This window comes from Netta rufina (genome assembly GCF_964035555.1).
Source record: "Netta rufina genome assembly, chromosome: 3".
In the NCBI taxonomy this organism is placed as follows: domain Eukaryota; kingdom Metazoa; phylum Chordata; class Aves; order Anseriformes; family Anatidae; genus Netta; species Netta rufina.
The window spans coordinates 13,694,768-13,721,064 of NC_140125.1; the positions used below are offsets into that span (position 1 = coordinate 13,694,768).

Consider the following 26,297-nt stretch of genomic DNA (forward strand, 5'->3'; position numbering starts at 1 on the left):
AAAGAAGCAATGGGTGTTATTCTCTGAGCAGCAGTCTTATTTAACTTAATAAAAGGGATTGAACTGTAAGATCCCAGTGAAACACCTCCTCGCGTTGTTTCTCCAGAAATGGAGACATCGGCTGCACAGAATTAATGACCAGGTATTCTAAACTGAGATGTGTTTAGGCTCCTAACGCCACAATTAGGTGTCTAGCAAGACTGTCAGACTCCCCTAAACATTTATCTTGCATCATTACCATTAAAAATCAATGGGATTTTGCAGCCTGCTTTCCCTAGCAAATTCAGCTCTGCTTCTTTAAGCACCTAAAACCAAAAAAAGTCATAAAACACAGTAATTTTATTCCAGATTTTAATGAAAACCTAACAATAATGGTCTTGAGAAGACAAAATTTTTACAGTTCTTTGCTCTGCAAGCTCTCCAAACAAGCTGAGAAGCAAAGCAAAAGCTACATCAAGGCAGCAGGCTTGGGCACCCCAACAAAGACTACTATAAAACTATCTTCTCCCATGTAAGTCTCTTTTGGAGCCTGAGACATCCTTCAAGAACAGAGCATTTACATGAATAACTGCAGATGGTGAAGCGTGGCTTTAATCACTGGTAACCAGTCCCCAGAGGCAGCAGAAACTCTGCTTGCTCCTGACCGACCGCTTCAAAGGGCTCCCACGTGCTGAGCAGAGGGGGCTGTGTGCCAGCAGCACCCTCCAGCAAGGGAGCCCAGACCCACACCCTTCACGTGGTTCTTCTCCTTGGGATTCATCCCCGTTTCCACGAGCACAAAGCAAAGAATGAGGCCTGCCAAATCCGTAGCGATGCATCACGCCCGGAGCTCTGTAAACTCCCCTGATGGCGCTGATGAAAACCAACTGCTGGGAATTAGTCCTTCAAGTCACCTCTTCGTGCAGGGCAAGCCACGGAGTCACCGCAAGCCCAGCTGGGAAACCAGCACGCTGGGCCAGCTCTTGCTGCAGCCAGAGATGATCTTGCCAACTAAAATCAGAGCAAGCAAGCTCTGGGTATGAGCAGCAGCAGAAAGCGTTGGAAGCAGCAAATCTCTGCTGCAACCAAGGAGTGCTGGCTGAGCCCTAAAGGACAGGAACCTCCCCTGTGGTTCAGACATCATACAGAACGTTTGCCCTCATCCATCAGCCACCAGGAAAGGAATCTCAAGGTCTAAAAAGATAACAGAGTGCTCTCGAGCACTGCACAGTGGTTTCCCCTCTGTGAAAGCTCGAGGGTCACACCCCGTGGCAGCAGAAAGCAGCAGGGGCTCGTGGGCAGGGAGAGAGCCCTACAGGAACAGCCGAGTGACCCACGGACTTGGGCGTGCTGAGGTGTGATTGCTGCTTCTCCTGGATACTCTGCATCTCGCAGCAGGCAGACACCAGCACAGCTGGCATCGCTTCTGCAGCTTCCTTACGAACACGTCTGCAGAGCCCCTGCTTACGGATCTATTTCGGGTTGCTCTTAAACCAGCTCATACAGATAGGGGGAAAAAAAAGCCACTCTGCTCAGCTGGTGCATCTGAAGTGTTAGAAAAATCTCTAAGGCGATAAAGCTTTGCTTTTTTTTTATCCCCTCCTGTAAAAAAATAACCTAACCTACTCTGTAGCTGTATTTCCTCTTTTTCAGTTACACTTAGCAGCACGTGGACGTCCTTCCACGCCTGTGCAGGGGCTGAATTTCAGCTGGGCTGCTGTTCAGCTGGGGCAGGGAGATTAGTTTAGAAGTTTAGGCCAGTTTAGAAGCCTGGTAGGTAGAAATGCTCCTGTCTGATCCTCCAGATGCAGATGCTACCCCCCTTCTCAGTAAAAAGCCAAGCTCTGGTGACAAACAAAGCAGCATCTTGATCACTTCTCATGCAGCACGTCGGGGCTGTGTTCTGTCCGGGTCTGTTTCAGGAGGAGCTGCAGGACATCGTCTGAGAGTCCAGGTGTTCTCTTAGTATCCTCCAACACGGCTTCTCCCTCAGCTGGCTTCGAAAAACAAGCCGTAGTGGGGTAGTTTGGAAAGATCTTACATCCGTCTCTGTTCAGGACCACCTGGGCCATCTGCAGGCACCGCAGTGCGTATTTGCTCCCGCCCCGGTCTGCGAGCTCCGAAACCTTCTGTGATAGGCATCGCGACGCAGCCTCACAGGTGGGATCAGCTCTGCCTGGCCCGTTTTTGCAATACGTTTCGTAGAAGCCATCGAGAGATTTCCTGATGCTTGCATCTTCTGTATTTTCATGTTCATACGTACTTGAGAGAGAAGCATCGTTCAGTTCGGTGTGCTCACACAGCCCAGCTTCTGGATAACATCTCACATTTCCCTTCTCAGAGCCTCCAGCAGGAACTGCAGAGGGTGGATTGCTTTCTCCTGCAAGCACAAGATCAATGAAACTCATTAGTCACCAGGTCATCCCTGTAGCAAAATCTTTTTTTGTCCCCCCTCACTGCAGTCTGGCAAACAAGCTCCGTGCAGGAGCGAGCGCTGCTTTAAGCGCGCTGTTCTGCCAGCGAGGCTCGCAGCACAGATTCACAGAGATTAATCTTGTATTTGGGCATCTCACAGGTGTCCCAGTTTTGTCCCTCTGCAGTGACTGAATCTACTCCACGGTACACGCCTCCAGGCTCCTCTCACTCACACTTCCAAAAAGAGGTGGAAATTGCTATCTGCTGCTGCCGGAGCCAGCAGCCGACCTACACTTAAAGCCCAGTTTGCAGCTGAAACAGTTCTGCCCGTTTCTCTTTCCTTCCTCCACCAGTCGGTCCACTCCTTCCCTTTCCGCAGTCCTCAATTTCATTGCTGCAGCACAACGTGCAGGCTTGTCCCCTGGTTTTTTAGCCAGACCGAAAGCCTCCGAGTCGGCATCGTTAAGGCGAGTGCACGGGGTTTGGGGAGGGGGCCTGCAAGAGGGAACCTCGTGCTGCCCCATAGAGCCCCACTTTCACTGCCCAGCTGCACTGCACCACTCCCCCCACATCCTGCAGGGATTTTTACAGGAAATCTTCATCTAAGAGCCAAGGACTTGCTCAGCCTTTCTCCTTTGCTCTGATTCTGTTTTGCTCCAGTGTAATGAAGGGGGCCCAATTAACGCACCAGCAGCACCAAGACACTTGACAAAGGCACAAGCAGGGTGAGCAGCAGGCCACAGACATCTTCTCCTACAAAAAGGAGGTACAAAAAGGGACCTGGAATCAGGCTCTGGTACCCAGGGAGCCCCTCTGACTGCAACCTCATCTCCCAGCCCGCCTCGCCAGCCCGTGTGCCAAGCACCTGAGTCACCGGCAGGAAAATTTTCCAGGGCTCAGCCAGAGGTTGCAGAGCTGTCACCTGCAAGTTGCATAAGCAGGACGCGGAGCATTGGCAGGCAGCTCGGCCTCTCCTCGTTCTGTAAAACACGAGGAACCTTCTTGCCAACTAGCAAGAAGGCACCCAATTATATTACGAGGTGAGTTTTCTTTCATTTACTGGTTTAAGTTTACATGTGTCTATTTTTCCCATCAAAGCCTTCTTAAAGCGAGACGAGAAGGCTTCGAAGCAGAGCTCCCAGAACTAACCCCATCAAGCTGCAGGGTCCAGAAAGAGCTTCTCACCTGGGACACACGTACAGCACAGGAGCATGTCATGATGCCCGTTCTTGAGGGTACCCTCAACCCTACAGGAAAGCCAGGATTCCCCGATAACACACAGCAGGGTTGCTTCAAAGCTTGCACCTCCCTGGCCAGCTCTCAGCAGGAAAAATGTCCTTCACAGACCATTTATCCTTCCATGGAGAGCTTTACAGCACAGCTGTCACGCGCCTCTGTGTTGGCTTGACCCAACACGTGCAGAAATTAATGGAGTTTCACCACCAGAGAACCTGGCCCCAATTATTTTTAGCAGTTTTTACTCATTTCTATTACCAAGCAGGTATTAAAAAAAATGAAAAAAAAAATGAAAACCCCAAACAAGTAATTACTCATGTCTTGATTTCACTCTCACATGATGGATAATCATCACTAGGGCCGTGTATTGTTCCATTTGCGCCCCCACTCCCCGCTAATTGAAGACCAGCATTTGCAGCTTATTAGCACGAGACCTGGGGGCCAATAACGGGATATTCTTTGTGTTTATAAAGCTGCTGATGAAATTTTAACGCCTCCATCTGGCACACGCGCATAACCCTGCCGCCCGAAGCACACAGCCAGATCCTGGTTTGGACCTGGGCCACTTCCACTGGTGTGACAGCCTCCTGGGGACCCTGAGCGTGTGGGTTCCCCTCCTGCCCCGTGCACAAAGGCCCGTCCTATTCTGAGGTCTGGGGGATTTATTGTGTAGCTGTGAGTACGAGAGCTAAACCAGAGTGTGTGGCAGCAGCAGTGTGATGAAAAGGGCAATTACAGCACTCGTTTCAGGGTCGGGATTGTTTGCTCCAGAGCTCTGGGATGACTCAGCCCTGGCACAGCTGCTCACAAAATGTAGCTCAAGCCCACCAAAGCCCATATCGACCCACCAAAGTGAACTCCAAGCCCATATCGACCCCAGAAGCGCCCTGGTGCTCTCAGGGGTTATATGGGACCAGAGCAGCCATGTCCAACAAAAGCAGCAAGCCTCATCTCCAAATGGAGAGGATTGTTGTGCTGCTGGGGCTGAGGTTTGGTTTGTTTTCCTCCAGAAGTTCAAAAGCCCTTGACCCCTTCCAGCAGTGTGATCAGCCACGTGCTGGGGCTAAGCTGGAACAAGGGCTGAACATCTCTGCCTGGCCTCTGCTGTGCCACCCTAAAAAAGTGCCAAGAAAACTAGGGTACTGGGAGGCACGGATCATTTCTTTGAACAGAACTAAATTAATGACACAAATCACCCTTGGGTTCACAGTGGTGACTGAGGTTCAACCAGACGTTGATGAGATGATGCCAGAGCAAATCCCTGCATTGTAAGGTCTGTGACAGGATTGTAAAGCAGAGTTAGGGATTATTTAGGTGCTCAGCTATGAGACGGTACTGAGAAAACACGTCTGGTTTCTTCTAGAGCCACCCTGTCTACTCTGAAGGCCAGAAGAGATGATCAACATTGGGTTGTTTGAACAAACCTCCATGAACAACAATTACTACAGAAAGGGGCAACGCAACAATGGAAAGGAAAAACACAGGAGAGGAGAGGGTTGGAGGAGAGACAAACTCCTTCTGTGGGTGGCACCGACCCAGAAGTCACCAATACTTGTCCAAGTCTCCCTGGGAGCAGACAGGGCTGAGCACCCTCCCTCCTGGCTCATCACCGTGGCAAGCTAATCGATGCTCCCAAAGAGGGAGACAGAAGACTTTGCAGCCCTCCTGTGGCAGTCCCCAAATCAGCTATTTCTTGCCCAGGATGCCCCACTTGCCCTGGTCGTTGTCCCTTTGCATGCTCCTTCTCCTCACGTGAGTCTTCTCCCCACCGAGACCTGCTGCAGCTCCAGCTGATGCAGTCCCTGCGTCCACGGGCAGGGATGAGTCACACGAGAGGGACACGAGTTGCCAGTTGCTTTGGTTGATTGTATCCATTAAAAAACAAACCAAAAAAAAAAAAAAAACATTCCACCCTGCTCTGGGAAGAAAGAAGAAACTTTGGGGAGGATGTAGCAGGAGCTCATTATTCCCCAGCCTCACACAACACCCTGGCTCGTTGGTTATCACACGCCAGAGTTGGTTATCACACATGCACTGCGAAGCCAGACATCTTGGGATCACACCTTACCTGCATCAACAAAAGCTCCATCGATTACAACAGCTAAACACCCATACGTGAGCTGACTGCATCCCTTTATGTGAACTGGAATCTATCCGCACCGTATTTTGTATCATTTCCATTACTGACATTTAAACTGGAAGAGCATCTGGAAGAAGAAAAATTACTACCAAGCCTAGGTCCTTGCTATTAGGTGCCGTACAAACACCTACCACCTGCCAGATCCTAAGCCTTTTGTGTACAGCGCTGAATAATGATGGTGGGGTTTACAGTTTCTCTGCCTTGCAGAAAACAGCTGTTTTCTACTTGCTTCCTTGCTTGGGAAGCCTTCCAGCACTTAAAGCCAAGGCGAAATGGAATTTTCGATGACATTATAATTCAAAAAGGCTGTTTTAAGCCGAGAAAATGTGCTCCTTGTGGGTATTTAAGTTGTGAACTGAAAGTGAAAACAAGAATATAATAAGCCCTGCTACCTTGCTGCCTCCCCGATGACACAAAGCAGCCTTCTCACGCCACAACAGGCAGCAGGCTATAGCTCAGAAGGCAATTACCTTTGAGACTCTGCTTTACCCAAGCAGCGATTTTGCTCGTCCACCAGCCCAGGGGAGAGGCACACGGTGTTGAGGAGCTGCCCAGGAGCTGCACAAACGCTGAGCAGACCTGGAGGAGGTGAGCGTGGGAGGGTAGGCGATGGGCAGCACGAAGGGAAAGCAGAGGCTGGAGGAATTTGGGGTACGGAGTAAAGGCAGCGATGGAGGAACGGCAGCAGATACAGCCCGGTACTGAGTCAGGCTCCCTGCCTTTTTCTCCTACCTGCTTGTGGAGTGAAAAGTTGGAGGGGTTGGAATTCGCGTGGGGTAAGACGTAAGCAGCTATTCTGGGGAAGCATCAACCTTTCTGCCCAGCTCCCCTAGGAACCTTACATTCAAGAAAAACAAAAAGCCTGGCAAATAGTAAAGCGCTTTTGAAACGCAATAAGCAGACGTAGCTCATCCCCCTAGACACTCTGCCAAATGTCACACTTGGTATTAAGCTCTGCCCTGCTCCGAGAGCTCGCGGGTTGATGCCTGTTGCGCTGTGCTCTGAAGGCAGCTGGAAAAACCCAGGTAAATGAAGTCTTCTGGAGGATGTGCTAGTTAAACACGCTGGATTTAATAAACACGGAGCTGGTCAGCTACAATACAAATGGCTGCAAATTAACAGCCCTTATTTTCTGAAGGCCAAGAGATGGGCACTGCTGTCATCTCACCAACCTGTTCCTAAGCAACCAAGCCCCACGGTGCAGGGCAGTGGGCACAGGCAGAAGCCATGGCAGCACCACAAATACCTCCATGTACGGCTGTGCCCTGCTAAGATCCTCGTGTGTTTATCCTCAGCTAGGCCCCAGAGCACCAGGCATCGGATGCAGCTGCCTGCGAAGAGGCTGCTTGATGTGTAAGAGCACACAGGAACACGTCTCAGTGCAACAACCACAGGTCTCACCGAAGAAATGGGCAGCAGCATGGCTGGGGTGTCTCAGCTTTTCTTTTCACGCGGCAAGCTCCTGCCTCGGAGCTCATCACCATTCTACAAATAGAAATCGCAAAGTTAAGAGCTTTTCATGTGAGATACTTAGAGGGGTTTAATTTCCATGATTCTGTAGCTAGTAAAAAAACAAAACAAGAAGCCTGAAACATCCTACTTGCCTCAAAGTGCAATGAAGAACAGCTTCGTAAGGTTAAAGACTACTCCTAACAGCCACCTTCTCTGGAACAGAAACAGTAAGAAGCACATTTATGTAGCTGAAAAAATTAACTGTCAATTAAAGTCATTATCCAGCAGATGAGGGCTTTGAGGGGCTTCATTTGAACTGCAGCTCTCTGCTGCTTTCCTATTACGTACACAGTCTCGGGAAATGACAGCCCGACTCACCTTGTCTACGGAACACTAATGGCACCGATTTCCAAGAAGAAACTCTGACAAGGCGTCTTAAGCTAATTGCTTAGTTTCCAATTAGGCGTTTCAAAGCGTGCTCGCAGGCAGACACAGCAGTGCCGTGCTAGCCAGCCTCTCCTGAACCACAGCAAAGCATCCCAACAGGCTTAGGGTCTTTGTCAGAGAAGATGCAATAGGAGCATCCCCAAACCAAACCTCCGCCTGCTCTGGAGGCAGAAAACTTTTATTACAAATATACTTTCCTTTAAAAAAATAAAAAATTAAAAATCAGCAACCTGCAGTGTCATTCTTTTCTACGTAAAAGGCCATAATTTAACCTCAGACCACATTTTCCTTTAAGCTCATTCTGCTTCAGAATAAAAGAACATGTGTGGTGCTTGAAACCAGTGAGAAAAATTCTGCTTGTCTGATTTTCATTGCTTAAGATTTGAAAAGAATTTTATGAAGGAAAACTGGCGTTTGAGCTTTATGGTTCCTGAAGGAGCTTTCTCACTTACTCACATCACACAGCTAAAGCGAATGGAGTTGTTTCCCTTCGTATTTATTTTTTTTCCTGCCTAAAGATTATAAATTCTGGTCTCGTCTCTTCTCTTTTTCCAGCTGACTCTAGAAGCCCTTCATGAACTGTTCGCTTTCTGACATAAGAATTTTTCAAAAAACCCTAATTAACTGAGAGGGAAGGGATTTTTATTCAGCCCCTGGGTTTAGTTACCAGCTAGCCAACTCCAGAATCAGGAGAGAGATTTGCTGTGCCCACCCACCTCCTTGGCTGAGAGGTGAGCAAGTCCCTGGGGAACCTGAGTCATCCGAGGAGATGTCTCACAGAGACAAAAAAAGGACGCATCAAAGACAACATTTTTCACAGTTCCAAGGTAAAAGATGAGGAAAATAATAAAGGGAAGATAGTGCACTTACATGTACTCTCTAGATGTTGCCATGCAGAACTGATGAAGCTGAGAGCTTAGATTAAAAGAGAAGTTGAATATTTATCTGGATGATCATAGGCAAGTCCAGCAAAAAAAAATTCTGGCAGAATTATTAAATCCCATTCTTTGGGGCTTTAGCAAATCCTCTGCTAGAGGCAAGAATGGGGCCCAACGGGCAGCATATTGTATATTGCAGACTCCCATTTTGGAGGATGGGGATGAAATGAAGAGAGGAAAACTACCTCTAATCCTGAAATATTCAGCAATGGCCACTGCCAATGACAGGAAGCAACTCCAGAGTACAAGTCTGACTGAGTAATGCAGTATCACTGCAGCTCTAAGAATTAAAAACAAAACCCAAAGCAATATCCCTCCCTGATATATTAAATTCTTCGTCTTTCATTCACAGTCACACGTTCTCAGCACTCGAGAGGAGCCAACAACGCTCAGCTGATGCCGTTGGCAAGAAGAGGAACAAGCAGACGGCTCTCGCTGGCGATCAATAGCTCAAGTTTCAACATCACTGGAAATAAAAATCTACCCTCTGCATCTCATTGCCAAGTGATATGCGTGACAGTTTGCCTAGAAAAAAAAAAAAAAAAAAAAAAAAAAAAAAACGAGAATACAATACTGTTCACACAGATAAAATAGAAGAGGGAGAACCTATCACTATGGTGTGTCTTCAGTGAGAAGGACAGAAGAGAAGACCGCATCGTTATAAAAATTCAGCAAGTTTGCCTTATTTACAAACCGTGTGAACTTGGAAAAGGAGACAGGGGTGGAAATTGTTCTGGGTACAGTGCCTTCCTGTGTCATTCTAACACTTCGAAGTCCAGTTCATTACAACGCTAGCACCCACAACCACACACATCATTCACATTGCAGAGATTCACACGTTTCAGCTCTGCTTCCAACCTGCTACACACAGCTCTGGACATAAGCTACTCGAGAATCCATTTTTTATATCCAAAAACGCAGTTTTTAGACCAAAACAATACCGCAGAGCAAGATATTTTCAATCGTTGCTCTTAAAATGTGGTTAAAATTATCCTATTTGTGCATATTTTTGAGAGTAAGAGATGGATTATCATATAATGCTACCATTACCCATCTTCACGGGAGGCCTTAGACCTGGAGGCCTGAATCCTGACACAGAAATGATGCCCAGGTACCACAGGGCACCTGAGAAATTGGTGCTGTGGGAAACAGAAAGACCTTTAAGGAACAGTGGCAATTGAAAACTGAGTCAAATAAGGCAGATGAAGGCAAAGCCCAACTTGAATGTAAGAGTATCCCCCCAACCTTTTTTTTAACCGTTTGTTCAGCTTTCTGCCAACTTATTTCGGTTCAGATCCCAAATCCATGGATTGATTGTCAGAAGTGCTGAGCACACAGATGATACAAATGTAAAAGAAACCAGAGAGACCTCGGCTGTTTTGAACACGGTTATGCCATCTCAACTTCAACACTACTAACTACAGCAGCAGACCACCGTACAGCAGAAAAACAGCCTTTGGGCTCTCAGATTTGAAGTCCTCACCTTTAGTCTTTGCCTAAGGCCAAACGAGTTCATGTGGGCATAGCAAAAGAGTTGTTTACAGACGGACTTATTCTCTCTAGGTGTGAAAGAAATAGAGTAATTCTCTCTAGGTGTGAAAGAAACAGACTGCATGTGCAGTCTGCCTCTCCTCAGGTCAAAGTTCTCTGCCTCCTGTCAGGACTGATTTTCACTAAGAACAGAGGAACATGGCAGAGGTGTAGGTTTCCTGAAGCTACTTACAGTAAGATGAGTTTTAAAACCATGTTTCTTCTCTTTGTTATGGTCCTGAAAATACGGTGTAAGTCAGGCAAAGCCCTTCTTTTAAAAGCAAACGTAGAAAAAAAGCACAAAGAAATCATCTTAAAAAGCAGGCAAATTGCACATACAAAGTCAAAGGAATCTACTCAAATTTTGGTGAAGGTTTGAATGTAGAGGGAGGCATTTTCCCAGCCTCTCCACAGGCCTGATGTAGCTGTGTGCATGGAGAAGGCTATGTACAGACGAAGCGAGCCCCAGAGCACCTTGGCAATGAAAGAGCAGAGCTACAGCTCTGTCCTCTCCCCAGCCCGGCCAGGTGGGATGTGGAACCACACAGCTCAGGGCTGGTTTTTCTTCCCTTGCCAGAGAAAGTTTGTGCATCACATATTGATCAAAAATTATTCAAAAAAAAAAAAAAAAAGACCACTCGAAAACAAGAACAGAAGGTTTTGTCAGTATGGAAGCAAGATAACCATCTCCATCTATGAGCTTTCCACAGGCTAATAAATGAAACATCCTCATATCGAAGAAAGCAGAGAATCAGATAGATCAAGCAGTCATCAAGGAAATTTTCAAGAGACAGAAAATGCAATTTCAGAGTACAATGAAAAGCAAGCAAGATATACAAGTTTAATAACTTGGAGGTATTTGTTCATCACTAGTCTGGGGCATTTTGGCTCGCCAGTTTGAAAGTACACTGAATAAACATTGGAGCCATCTAGTTCTCCTGCAATATTACAGGAAAGCAAGTAATGAGCAAAGAGACTGTTGGCCTGGAATGATGGGCACATTTACAGACCATTCACAAATGCTGGAGGCTTAAGAACCACAAGGGCTTCTTCTTAATTATCTGCATGGCGCTTGGGGAATCACTGAAAAGCTCTTCCATCAGCAGCAGCTCGATAGAAAATGAGGTTTTGAACAGAAGCGTTTTGCCATTTAATCAGTCGGCTTTCTGCAGGAATTGCTGTGCTGCTGCAAAGCCGAGCACCTGAAACCCGAAATTGGAAGTGGTTATCACATAAGAAATACATCAGGAGTGAATCTTCGGGCCCTTAATGAGCTGCCCTCACCTGTCAGACCTCACCTCTCAGGCAGTGTCGTAGCTGTGGGCATCCACGAGGCTCTGAATGGGTTGAAAAAACAGAGGGACAGTGCACAAGGGAGAAAGTCTTTAAAAACAGTATGACTTTAAAAAGGAAGAAAGGGAAAGAAGTCACTTAACAAAAAACTACAGCAGTTAACTCAACTATTTTCTTACCAGCCAGCCATGAGGAAGGCTTGGCATTTCCCTGCTCCAACTCAGCTTTGCCCTCTAAGACCAAACCATAAAAGCTTTCCATGGCTTCAGGTACGTTTGCATCCCTTTAGCTGGCTCCCCAGCCTAGCAGACCTGCTTTTTAAGTGAATTCCTTAGCCGGGAGCACTCACCTCTCCCAATTCTGCCCCAAACCAAGTATTTCACCTCCATTACTCCCGGACACAATTCTATGTAAACTACGAAAGTCAGAGAGACCCCAGGTCTTGTTTAAAAAGAAAGAAAAAGGGGGGAAACCCACATTTCCCACAGTACAGGGAGCACCGAGGCAAGAGCCTGATGCTGTGTGTTACCACTTGCTTGAACAGCTCCTCAGTAACACCTTCAACTACTGACGAACTGTGGTTACTGATAGTTACTGCAACCACACGCTGATTTTTTTCCACCATGCTTACAACACCGATGTGTAAGCAACACAAAGGGTGTCCAGGCACGTTAACATCTTGCGTTACTGCATGTAGTTAAAAAATATTGACACAATTACCTGTGAACAAGAAATTAATTCCTGCAAAACAACATGAATAAAAGGACAGATAAGCCAAAGCAAGGCAGGATAATTCATTTTATCCTTTAATAAAGATAACATTTTTCACTCACCTCGGACCATGGGCTTGCTTAGCTGAAAATAGCTACTTTATTCAAAAGAATCATACAAGTAACAAGGTAGGAAAAAAAATGAACTATGACCGTGTTTGCTTAGAATTTCTTCTCCGAACATGGGCTCAAAGGATTGCAGAAACAGACAAGATAAAGGGAAACACCAGGGAGTTCAGAATTTGTGGTGTATTGGTCCAAATCTCCAAATTGCCTGTTTTGTCATTTCAAATGTCACTTTAAACCAACCTTACTGGGGCATTCGGTAATTCCTAATGCTCTTCTGTCATCTAAATGAGGACTCGAGTCTCCACATGCAACAATTCCTCCCTCCGAAAGTGTATCAGAGGGGAGAAAAGATAAAAAAAAAAAAAAATAGAATTGATTAAAATAAACATGAGTAAAGCTGAACAAACAGGCAATCAACACATAAAAGCAGCTCTCCTGAGTGTTTTTGAGTCCAGGCAACCAGCGGCTGCAGTGCAGGTGTTAAATGCATAAAGATGCTGTTCCTAAAGACAACGCGCAGAGTAAGAACAACCCTGAGATCTGGGCATACGACCAGCTTTCTGCACCAGGAATCCCAAAACAGATTGTCCTTGGATAAGTGATAGAGATTGGTTTAGAAAGAACAAATTCCTTCAATATGATGGTCTTGCTCTAAGTTGTTCTCTTTTTTTTTGTTTAAATGAATATTTCTATCAAATGATAAAATTGAATATGTATGACACGTATGATATAAAGCAGATCCTTAACAGTGAAGGTAGATTCATTTTTTTTTAATAAAATTGCAAGTTTATCAGTTTTTTTTTGTTGTTGTTGTTTTTTTAATCTAGGCTGGAACTGTTTTCTGACAGTTGTGTTCTAATGTAAGCTAAAGGCTCCCGGTTCTTACTGGAGATTTGTTGGTGGGGTGGGATTTAACAGTCCAGATAAAAACTAAAAGAAAATCACAGATCTGTATGGTCAGATAAATTTTTACCCCCAACATTTATGATCAGCTTAAGAATCGTGTTTTAAATGCCCCAAATAAAGCATAATTCAAACAGATTGGGTTCTGTAATTGCAGTAAATACATCTGTTTTATTTATAAACAAAGCAGGGAATTCTGAGACAAAAGCTTTCAGCAAACATTTTCAACTCAAGTTTTGAAACTGGTCTTCAAAGGCTACCTAATGCTTGTTTTAGAGCAAGTGTGGGCAACTGGAGGAGACTAAGGATGTAACCAACAAATTTGCATTCTGCTACCTTGACAACCTGCTCCCTTAAACTCATTTTCTCAGTGATTTTCTCATAAGCCATCCCCATAGCCTGGGTGCCCCCATGCAGGAGGGCATTTCCACAGTGTATGGATGCTTCCATCCCTTAAAGGAGGTGTAGCTACAAGGAGGAAGCATGCCAGAAGATGCTCATATCCAAAAATGACTTGGATGTGGACCTTATTAATGTACAAACAAGGTGAGCAGGTGCATTTCCCATTAACAGAACTAAATAAGGAACAACTGTCAGAAAATAAAATTGATTTCTACAGGGTCCTCAGCTCCAAAGTTTTAGAAACTGTAAGATCATAGCCCTAACAACCCTTTTCTTCTTCTCTACAAACCTACTTTCCCCTTGCACATGGTTCCAGTTCCTCTTGGTCACATTCACTGCTGAAGGTTAATTGGGTCTTTTAAAACACCAGCAGGTACATCTAAAGCTTCCTGTAGCTGGAACAACGTTTAATGTGTTCAAGGCCTGGAAAAGGCTGGAGTCCTTGAGTGGGCAATTGAATCAGGATATGATGAAGGTCACTGAGAATTAAAATAAAACAAGTACCTGTCTGTCTGCACAAAGGCTCTGGTGTGCCCTCAGTGCCCCCCTCGCAGGAACTGATGCTCATTCTTTGCAATAAAAAAGAAGTCAGCCTGCTGTCACACAGACCTGAAAGAATCCAGAGGTGGAGATAAATAATGGTACGTTTCAGTGACAGCAGCACCTGTGACCGAATGCCAACACAAAGGCCCAAACAGAGCACAAAAAGGTAACGGTGAAGCCATCCTGACCAAGGCACACAGGGTTAACCATGGGGTGTGATCCTGGTCTTTTTTAAGCACAACTGCAACATCGCAGCCACGCAATACAGGGTGAGTTTAAAAGGTCTTGGTGCATGCTTCAAGGAGACTTTTGGGGCAGAAAGCAGGCTCACCACAACATCCATTCGTGCCCTCCATGGCATCTGTGACCCGGGGAGGAAGCCGGCTCTGCTGCTCTGAACCACGAGGGAAGCGGTGCTCTCCCTCCAGGTCCACCAGCAGCCACCCTGCACAAGTCATTTCAGCAAGGAGAGGGGGGATTTACCCCCCAGTAAACCACAGGGAGGTCCTGAGCCCTACCGATGGGCTTTGCAAAACACACTGTGGAGTGAGAAGGGTGTTGAAGGGCAGGGAATAGCCAAACCACAAGAAAACGCAAGAGAAATTAAATATCACTTATTTCTCCTCTCAAAGAGAAAGCCTTGCCCAGCTCAATGCACTTCCCCTTACAGGACTTCCCGTCCTGTCCCAGACCATGCATTCAAATAAAACTGGAAATGCATGCAAATAACAGCAGTCCGTGTGTTTCGACAGAAGCCCTGAGCTTTCTAAACGTAATTTACATGAAGGGAGACAAAAGGATTTTGTACTCTTTAGCCAAAAAACAGCCCAAGGTAAAAAAGGTGATTGAAAAGAAATCACATCCTGGCTGCAGGTAAATTATATTACAGACAGCTCGCTGGCCAACAGGAACGCTTTGGACCGTGATACACAGCAAAACAAATTTAATTACCCCTAACAATCAGAGAACCTGTAAGTTTACCTAAAAAAATAGGAGTTGAGCTTTTAATTGTTTTTCGCTGCAGACACAAACAAAAGAGGCTGATTAACTTACTGGGCTCAGGAGGTAATTATTTTGCAGCAGATGCATCTGTAAGAGCAATCCTGTGACAGCTCCAGATTTAATCTGCCTTTGTTTTATGAAGGCCATCTGCACAAATTATTTTTTCGCCTAGATTTCAGGTTTTGAGATGAACTCTGCTCAGCCAGAATGCAAAACTCAATTACAGCCCCGTATCAGGATCTTGTGATGCTGGAGGGGGAGGCTGCAGACCGAGCTGAATGGAAGCTCCCAAGCTGAAAACAATTTAATTTCCTTTAAAAGAAAAAAAAAAAGACCACATTCACCTTTTTTTTTAAATATTACAAAGATTAAAGAACAGATGAGCAGATTACTGAGCAAATATGAAAGAATATTTTTAAAGTTTTGGGTTTTAATTTTAACTGGAAACAAGCTAAGAGGTATTTCATTAAAATGCTGTCTCCCAGCTATTGTGCTGTTTCATTCTGCAATGTTACCCAAAGAGCAGAGCAGCCAGGTAGCAATATGCTGCTGTAAACCCACAGACTTGGAAAAAGCGCTTAGCAAGACGCCAGCATCTGCACAGCAACTTTTCCAAGGCTGCTTCCCAAGACCCCTGCAGGCTGCGGCACCGATACCCAACTCTCCACGTGCTCTGGGGCAGCAGGGGAGAGGAGGAGAGTGCAGTGTCATCGTGCAACGAGTGTGAATCAGAGGCACCAGCAGAACAGACCGCAGGCTGAAGAGCTGCAGCCGAGAAGGTGAGGAGAGGCAGAGGCCAGCATAAAATCAGGGCACAGCTCAAGGTGTTGGAGCTGCAAATTGGAGCCTCCAGAGCAGCGCCCCAAACGCCCTCCTGGGATCACCTGCCTCACCACGAGCTACTTAGCTGCAATCCAAGAAGCTGGCTCGCTGTCGTGCTCACGCTGTCTGGCAGAGCCTTTTCTTCCCCTTGGTTTTGCCACCACTCTGACCTTGACTGTGCCGAGATGTTCCTCCTCTCGGTGCATTCTTTGTGCTGCATTTCACCTAGGGCAAGGCTGGGAGGCAGGCAGCCTGCCAGCCCTCACCAGCACCCGTTTTACCATGGACCTCTGGAGTGGCTCAGGGTTGTCTGCCTGGCTTTGACACTGCTCCCCCCCCAGCCAAGACGCTTGCCGTACTCAACCCAAGATTTGACTACAAAGGAAAAAAGCAGAATTGCAAGCAGAGTCTCCATAAAAGCAGAGAAATCTCCGAGGCAAGGCTCCAGCTCTCCCCCAAGCACCTATACCCACACCTCCCTGCCTGGAGCATCGATAGAAAATCTCAGCAGGTTTGACTTATCCAAATTCATCCACAGAACGACTACATCATCCACATCAAGTCTTCTCCAATGGGTACTGGGATATAGGATTTGGGGAGGCATCCACAGACTAAGACACTGTGCAAAATGAAGCCACCAGCATTTGCTTCCACGCTCTCCTGTGCGTGCACGGCATGGCCCCCAGCCCCCAGAGTGCTCTTTGCATCAAGGTGCAGCTAACGTACGACAGATGGTTTACTGCATCTCCTTTGTCTTAGGGTGTTGTGGGTTTTTTTTGCCTTTAAGCAGGACTTAACGTGCACCAATGCCCATTTGGGACAGCGATATTTTTCACAGATTACACTGAGCTTCAGGGAATAATTCACATGAACGTTAGTGAAACCAGAGATGTTCCTGCAAACGCTCCCAGAGGGCAACAAAGATAGTTTTGTGCAAAGTATTATAAAAAAGGACAAAGTAAGGATTTAAATCAACATAGTCATACAGATGATGCCGTAACTGATGCAGAACTGAAGATATCAACCTCTTCTCTAATTTGTTAACAGCAGCAAGAAGAGGCAGAGACCATTATACTCACGTTTTACTGAGTTATTGGCAAACAGCTGTGGTTCTAGATACCATTTAAGGTCCATGAAGAGTTTGGCTCCTGCCTAATGAGTTATTTTCTGCAATAGCACACAGTAATGGTAACAACATACCCAGCAGGACCGAACAGCACCCAGATCCACAGTTATAGTCCAACCTTGAGAAGCAGCAGAAACCAAGGGTGCTCCTCAGCACACCATCTCCTTTCCCATTTTGGTTCCTTGCACTGTCACAGCCTTACTCCCGGAGCCGAGGCTTGCTGAAAGCAGAGGCAAACCCAAAATGCCCTTCCAGGTGCGTTTCTCCAGAACAACCAGACTCCAAGTAACGTGTTCTAGACAGGTGAGCATCTGGAATATTGTGTTAATGCATTCAGAATCCCAACCACACACACACTTTATGATCCCTACAGCAATTACTCTCACAGCATTTCTGAAAGGCACAGAGAGAAAGCCTGGCAGGTAACACACCTTTGGCAAGCTGTCCAAGTAGAGTTCCTGCACTGCTCACCCAAGTTCAAGTGCTTGTCTGGTCCCTGAAGATGATGGGCTCTGCTTTCTGCTCCGGTGCTTGCTCTTTTATCACAGGTGGAAACAATACCGGAGCTAATGCACAGGGAGTGTAACTCTAAAGCAAGAGCCATCAGGGACACTATTGTGTCCAGAAGTGAAATCCAAAGGAACACGTTTGCTCCTCCGAGAGGAGCACAACCAACCTGTTTTCAAGTTATCATCAAACAGCACCTTACAGAAGGAAAACCCCAGACGCATTACCCAATATAAGAGCTTTCAGAGCAGGCGTGAAGCTCGCTTACTGTCTCATGCAATAGTCAAGGGAGAGAAGCAGATTCCTGCAGCAAGCCAGCACCTTGCTGGCTGAGAAAAGCTAGGGAGGTCTATTTGAGAGGTGAAGGGAGGGCCCAGCTACTGCCTGGCAGGGTTTCAAGGAGCTTGAAAGATTCAGACTAAATCTGCTCACGGAGGCTGCTGAACCAAAGCAAGCTTCTTGTCTTCTCTCAGATTTGCCCAGCCCACGGCCTTGGGACCACTCCGGTCTTCCTAATATCTACTCCAAGACCACAGAAGGATTGAGATGAACGGGATCTTAAAGCACATGGAATTATAATATTTATAAGGAGGCCAAATTTCCCCCTAGCTCCAAGCAGTTCAGCTCTGTAACACTATGTTCTTTTCTGTGGCTCGGCTCTAAGGAGAATTTGTGTCTAAATCTGACCAGTGCATTCATTTAGTACCACTTTGGAAAGGCAAATTCTGGTTTTAGTGCACAGCTGAGACGAGATGAACTGGCAGCAAGGGCTCCTGATAGATCCTTTGAGAAGGATTTCTTTCTAAAACCATCTTGTTCATAAGAAATAGCCAGACTGGTTTGCCTTTTTGTTGTTTTTTGTGTACAATGAAGAGGGGGAAAACCATTGCTATGACCCCAGAAAGGCCAGATTGCAACACTACAACACAAATGCAGCCAGACACTGGCACAGTGGGTTGGTTCTATGCTACAGGGAGGACAATTTTGGCAAACTAAGAACATAATGAAGTGAGTTACTAGTTCGAAGTATTAAAGCCATCCATGTGATGGATTAAAGGTGGACTATTGCCTATATACCATAGGATTTTCTATCATCTCAGTCTATGACCAACTCTTCAGTGTGGTGGACAGAGAGAGAGCAGTTGACTAATCCATGATCAGTCAGGAAGGTTCATCTAGAAAGGTTTCACTGCCAGGTATTGTTAATGTGGAGAAGTCATCAAGAATTTAAGCAACTGAGTATTTCATTTGTGTGGGAAGAGCAGAGGCAAAAACAGCATTTTGTTTCTGTGTGAAGAAGCACATTTGCCAACAACGCGTGTTTGCCCTCTTTCCCCACGTGGCTTAACTCATCCGTGTGGGTACGAACTTCCCAGCTGTTAATTACAGAGCAGGGTGCTTCCATTCTGAATGTGAGATCCAACTTGCAGCCTCATTTTTGCTTTCATCCTCTGCGAAAGAACGATTCCTCCTTTTTAAGAGGAAAAAGAAAATGAAGAGTCAGAGCGGCCTGTTCAGAGCTAATAGCAAAGTAGGATAGCACAAAACCAGGTTCCTTTATATTCTGCTGGGCTGAGGAGTACCAATATTTCCTCACACTCAACCTAACTCAGGAATGAAACCCACTGGCGCAAACTCGGTGACTCAGCCACTCGAGCCAACCTCACTCCTGGAATGCTGCCACCGGCTCTGCGGATGATTCACACCCTCGCACATGCTATTAGACAAGTGCCTCATATAAAATAATAATTAGCCCCAATAACAAGCATCCTACCACACAGCACTGGTGCAGCCCAAACTGGATTTTCACGAACTATTTTATTTCGCATCTTCTGCTGCTTTCATTACGTTTTAATTAAAGCTGCATCAGGAGAAAAATTAACCTCGGAATAACCTCATTAGACATCCGGAGGAAAAGCAATGTAGAGCAACGTGAAATTCAGCAGGGACTGCAGATGGTGGATTTGTAAATCAGGCTGTGCTTCAATTCAGCACTTGAGCAGAAAGCTCACCTCTTCAAGAAATTACAACTGAACGAGAGGATGCCATGAAGTGGACCCCACTTGTGCCACACCATGACCAGGAGTGCAGATGACAGATTTCTCTGCAGTCTTTATGCAAAACATTTTTTTTAATTGCAAAACTCAGAACAAGTTAATACCATGGAGAGCACAAAAAGTCTTGGGGCTAGGCACTGGGTCAATGCATTATGGCCTGCTTCTCTACTCCAACAGTCCCTTTCCTTCAGCTTCCCTCCTGCTTCTGGGCAGGTTATCCCAGGAATTAATGGCACTGCTGAAGGCAAGAGTTGTACCCATTAAAACACTAGCATCAGCTTTGCCATCTGCACAATCAGAATCTCTCTTCCTCCTTTCTAAAGGGACAAGGAAGAAGTTATTTGCCAGGCAAGATCAGATCACAAATGTTTCTAGTTCAGGATGGCCCCTCCACATGTGCTGCGTGCTGGGTGGCAGCAGGGCGATGTGGTGATGGGGATACGTGCGTGGGACCTGGCACCTCCAGCCAGGCAGCGATTAGAACAGGCTGTGAAACGCCACGCTACGTATTCGATATCTCAGCAATGTGTGTGTCAGCAAGAACTATTTGACTTCGATCATTCTTATTACCCAAATCAGCGTATAACCCCCTTTTCTTAACATTAGCAAGCTCTGAGCCTCGATGATTTCCCGTAGCACTGAGTTTTGTCATCTAATCACCTGCCGGGTAAGAAAGTGCTGAAGATTGATTTTACTGTCTTTCCTTTTCCTCATCTTCTAAGCATGCAGATACTTCTCTAGATCATTACTATTCTCCGGACTTATTTTTTTCTTCCATACAAGTTTCGCGTAATTCTTTGAGATAGATTTATACATACCGAATGGATCACTAGGTCACTGCCAGAGCCTTGATTCATCTAGAAGATGTTAGTGTACCTGTTTTCCTGTACTTACTCTTTTCTGGTTCCTTTTGTCTTGTCTTTTTGAATTAAAGCCAAAAACTTTTCCTCTCAGGTATCAGCAGGCTGTTGTCCAAAGGTAGGACCTCCTATTTTCGTGGCAAACCCAGCTAACTTTTGGAATAAGATGATCTGTATAACGCAGGGAACGCTATTTTCCTAACAGTCAACCTGGAAAAATGAAACCTCCACTTACCTCTGCCCACCAACGAACACCAGAGCACAGCTACAAGTCCTTCAACGTGCTGAAAAGAACAGCGAGCAGCACATAGCACAAAATATTGTCGTTTGCTTGCCAGTGCTTATTACGGCAGTAAATAACCAGCTGCCTGCTACTCTTCACATATAACCTCAGTGTGGAGGCTCACTGTAAACACAGAAGCACTGCTCAGCCTGACAGCCTTCCATCTGTCTGCGGAGGAGATTTTATAGACGGATATATGTGCATGCGTAAGCTCACCGAGGAACTTAGCTACTGTGAAAATCCCCAGCAAGTGACACCACGGAAGGGGGCTGTGATGAAATGAAGGAAGCAATGGAGGCAGGAGGGCTCCAGGATAAAAATTCATGGCCTGTAACCCACACTGATGCTGAATCACAGGGCTACGCTGGTTTGTTTTAAAAAAAAAAAAATATTGTGGATGATGAAAGTGTGCTATATTTTGTACTCACAGTCTGCTCCTAAAGGGTTCTGAGTCACTATTTGGTGTGCTTTTATGCTGCAGTCTCGTCAGCTGCACACCAATGAGCTCAGTTAAGCAAAACAGAGAAACAGGCAAAAAAAAAAAAAAAAGAAAGCCTGGATTAAGTCACACACAACAAGTTTAAATCCAGTGCCAGACTGCCCACTTATGCCATTTATTTTTGTGATAGGTGCCTGAGCTGTGAGGCTTTAGGAGTATTCAGTTGGACCTGACCCACGTGGCGCAAGCTGCAGTAGACGCAAGGAGCCATTAAGAGCTGCACAAGAATTCAAGGGCAGAGACTAAACTACATGGAAGAGAGCAGGAAACAACTCTGCAGCAATCCCCAAAAACCTCTAGCTCATTTTTCTAGCATCCAGTCACACCGTATGCCTGAGAAAAGGTATGAATGATGGAGATGGGTGCAGCGAAAGTCTCCCATTGAAAAGGAGAAAGCCAGGCTGGGCAAAAAAAAAAAAAAACAAAGTAAAAACCTTGCTAATACAGTAACGAGGAGACAGCCTTCATTACTGTACAAGCTCAGTGCCCAGGCCATGCAGGTATTTCACGTAGGCTCATAACTTATCTCACCGACATTCAGACGAGCTCAAGAGACATCCGTGTTTGAGCACGTGGTGCTCTGGCACACGTTGCTTACATAAGCTGTCCCTGTAAATTGGAAATGAAAGAACATCCCTGATTATTTATTTATGCAGCTCCGGGAGGCTGTTTGCTATCTCAGCAGTAACCCTGACGGGTTACATAAAAGCAGGGGCAGAGCAGGAGGAACTCGTGCACAAACATGCTCAAACACGGGGCACAATGCAAACCACTGCCTTTCCACGGGGTGCAGTGGAAGGCAAAGCTTCTTAGCAGGAGCAGCGAGGCCGGGTGCAGGGTAGGTGAGAGGCAAAGGGAGACATCCCCCAAAGAGGCACACACTAGAGAAAATCAGAAATGAAAGGAACTGCCAGCAAAGCAGCAAGTTTAAGAGAACAAAAATGGAAACAGCTTTTTAAAAAGACTTGGGGAGTCCCATTTGTTATCTAAGCATATGACTGGAGTATTAAATCTCCCTCTAAAGCACAAATGCTGCTCACAGCTGGACCACAGGTGATGCGTCCCGAAGCATCTGAGAGTGTGCGCTGCATGAAGCTCAGAGACAACTGGAAGCCCTGCAGCATCCTTACCGGGGGCACAGCTGCATTTCAGGCTGATGCAGCTGCACTGCGCCCCCAAATGCCCAAACTAACCTGTGCCAGGCACACGAGAGGAATAAGCCTGCTGGCTGGGGATGGCTCCTGTTGTTTTCCAAGGCCATTTGCTCTTTCTGAGTGTTCTGTCCCAACCAGACACATCCTTCATGATTTAAATTGGGATTTTAAGCCGTTCTCGCAGAACTCGGCCACCCACACACGGAGCGATGCAGCTGACAAGCTGAGAGACCCAAGCACGCTCTGCAGACAGCAGGGAATGGTAACGCCGGCTTTACATAACGAGGTTATTGCAGCCACTTCGTCTTCTGCCATTTGCTGGCTGCTCAGCGCCGACACACACGTCTTGGGGCACTTCTGCAGGATCTGCACTGCAACAAGATCGTAACGCCGAGCTGCACAGAGCAGCTTTATTGTAAAATAAAGGATACAACATCTTAGGAGACCCACAAAAAAGACTAATGAAGATGAAAAGACCCCATGAAGTGTCACGGAAACAGGAACAGTCACACTCCCATAGAACTTCGTCCAGTTATTTCACTGGCCTGAGGATTCAAGGCATGCATTTTCATTTTTCTTCAATGAAAAGAAAAAAAACAAAACAGATTTGGTGGAAAGGTTTCGGTTGTACAGCAGCTCTTGTGCTCCAAAGTGATGGGAAACTTTCACATGTACACCAGCACGTTTCGTGGCTGCTGTCATTGTACTATGGCATCTCCTGCTGCTCCCACATACTTGGTTTTATTATTCTTGTTTAGATGTATACCAGCACGAAAAGCCCTGCCCAACTTTTACTGGGACAGAGATGTCCCAAGATGAGAGGCAGGGTGCTTGCTGGATCCAAACAACGTGCCAACACTAATCAGCTTCTGTGAAAAAGCAATGTGCTGCAATAAAATGGTGTTCCAAGGTGACAGGGAAAGAGGAAGTGCTGGCCAGCACCCACCAGTGCGTGAAATATTCCCTCCATCACTCCCATTGCTTCCCAGGCCTTCCCAACCAACAGGAACATCAGGATTGTTCCTAGAGCTTCTCGGCTTTGAAATAACAAAAAAGAATTAATCAAACCTAGAGACAGATTAAACAGCAAAACCCCTTTTCCATAGGATCTACCTCTCCTTCAACCTCACAGACACTTGAATCTCCTATTTCCCTTTCCTTTTCTATACTTTTTTTCACCTCATATCCCTTCTATTGACACTTCGGCATCCCTGCACAGAGCCACAATATTGCTGAAGGGATGGAGTCAGGCTAGGATGCAGATGAGGCTCTCTGCTAGAGGGCTTTCCATCCTAACCACAGGAAGAAATGGTTCTCCTTGCCTGTGCAAAGCTCCTCGCCTGAGTGAGCAGCAGGTGGTAAAAACAGTCCCTGGGCAAAATCAAGCAGATGAGGCAAAGCAAGGAATTTCTCTTGTAAAATTCAAGGGAATCTGATAAAAAGAGGAATTCCTTGCTCGTTTCAGATGGGAGCTCAGTGTAGGGAGGGCGGCCATCCCAAGCGGACCTTCATCTTACAGGGGACCATTAACTTCAGTCAATGCTTTTCTCCTTCCAGCAGCATCAGTCCGCTGCCAACATCTGACAGCCAGTTGCTCCAGGACAGATCCACCTCCACTGATGACTCCAAGGAACAGATCTAATGATTTTGGAAAAGCTGAGTAGAACTGCAAAAAAAACAAGTCTTCAACACAGAAAAATCTCTGTACTACACACTCAGCTAAAAACCTATTTACAGCACCCATTAAGGAGGAACCCAAAACAAGGATGAGCTTTTTGGCCACGTCAGCACTATATTCTAGAGCTTTGCATAGCCAGGAGCATCTGGCTGCCATCCCAGCCTGTTATCACCCTGGATCTTTGTCAATAAGAAATCTTCTGGTCTTCTTTTATTTGGAAGTTCTTCTGTGCCCCCACAATATCCAATGGCAGCACGGTGGTTACAAGTGACAGCTGCAAGGCCCAGGCTTTATACAGCCTAAACTTTGCTCACTCTTCTGTAAAAACCACACTTGGATGGTTTCTGCTCCTGACCTACAATTTTCCATCTCAAAGGAGTCCGCATTTGCACTTCAGAGGGTAGAAAATGAGTCATAAAGAACTGAACAAAGTCTCGTTCCCTGTCATTTGCGTCCAGGATTTAATTCCTTTTTTTTAAAGAGCTAAGGCTCAGTGAGCAGCCTGGGAAGATGAAATCGCATTGGCATACGTACGTACAAAATTGCCTCACAGCCACCTGAGTAACAATTGCCACAATGAAATTACTGCAGCTGGAATTGGATTAGGTCACAGCAACGGACAAACACAGATAGCTGCAACGAGAGAAATCAAAGCCCGGGATTGCAATGACAGTTTAGATCAAGATAAGGGAGAAAAGGCCCACAGGGAGTATTACACCACTGCCACGGAGCGAGGCGAGATGAAAAGAAGAGCCCCCAGTCCCCGAGGTGTGCAGACAGCTCTGTGTGCCTCTATCTGGCACTGACAGCACAGCTGGAGCTGCAGCAGGTCAGCCAGGTCCCCTCTCACACCACAGAACCAGTAAAAAATTAATGAGACCTAATATATGTCACACACACACGTATATATATACATATATATCTTCACATATGCCCTGCATGGCCTCTTTATGAATCAGATCATCCATAGTTAACAGCCAGGCTGCTGTCAGTGCAAGGGAAATCATCCATAGTCACTCGCCTCCAGTAGATGGAGCTTTAAGAAAGGCTACAAACACATTATAATCATGAAATGAGCTATGTTGTGACCTGAAAGCAGGTACAGCCCTCACGCAGCCTCCTTTCTGAAAGGCACACCACTAATGGCCTGCTGTCGTGGCATTTGATACAGATACAGGTTGCCCTCCTCCCTCGATATTCACTAAATCCCTGCGCTTGCTTCCGAAGCAGGAGCACATTTAATTTCCTGAACCTGGCTCGTAGGCCTGCCTGACCTTTGTAAATCACTAAAACACCATCTTCACATTTTCCTTTTGCCATTTCGAAGCCTAAGCCGGACCCTAGAGCCTCACAACCAGGAAAAACCAGAAAAGCACCTCGGAAAACACAAGGACTACAAGCACAGCAAACACCAAAGGCAGGTGCTGAGCAAACATCTCATTGAAACCTGTGCCAGCAGGGCTTTGGAAGCAAAGCCAATAAAAGCCATGAAGTTTCCCAAAATAAATACCCAGCAATAACACTTGACTTAGGATCAAGCTGAAGACGCAGCACACGGCAGAGGGGAAGGGGATGACATTTAGGGTTTCTTATCTTTAATTATAGGTGGACAGAGTAAATATTTCCATGCTGTTTTGATGACAGCAGGTTGATGGCAATGCGCACACGATGGAGGAATGCGGGGGGAAAACCACCGTGGTTTAGCACTGAATAGATACAGGAGTGAAAGCACAAAGGCACGGGATGTTACAAGGGAAGGAAAGAAGAGAGCAAAGCATGTGAGCAGACTGCAGTGAGCGAAAAGACCAGGAAAAGAGCAAAAAGACAACTCTGACCTACCTGCAGAGCTCCTGGACTTGTACTACAGCCAGTAAGAGACCTTTCAAGAGAAAGGTCTGTTTTTCAGATCACTGTAGTAACTCAGGCACAGCTCAGTGCCCTGCAAGGAAAGCCTTTCCTTCCTCTAACACGGCTCTCAAAGCAGGGAGGCAGTAAAACCACCAAGCAAAACGATGCACAAAGAACTAGGAGCAAGGACTCCAGCACCTTGATAGGCTGCTCTGAGCCATGTCACAGACATCACCCTGTGCACAGTTCTTGCCCCATGTCCCTAGAAGATCAAAGAAAAGCTGGAAAGGACACAGTAAGGGACAGACCAAAGATAGCTCAAGTCACAGGGTGGCTTTTCAGTG

General features: G+C 46.2%; 1 protein-coding gene across 1 annotated transcript in view; it reads right to left on the reverse strand.

Annotated features, from left to right (window-relative positions):
• Positions 1-1,308: 1,308 nt before the first annotated feature.
• Positions 1,309-26,297, reverse strand: part of SHLD1 (shieldin complex subunit 1) — a 34,262-nt gene continuing 9,273 nt past the window's right edge. Inside the window, exon 3 of the mRNA XM_084285340.1 lies at positions 1,309-2,359. Coding sequence (XP_084141466.1) covers positions 1,851-2,359 — 509 coding nt within the window. The 3' untranslated portion in view covers positions 1,309-1,850. The remainder of the gene's footprint in view (positions 2,360-26,297) is intronic.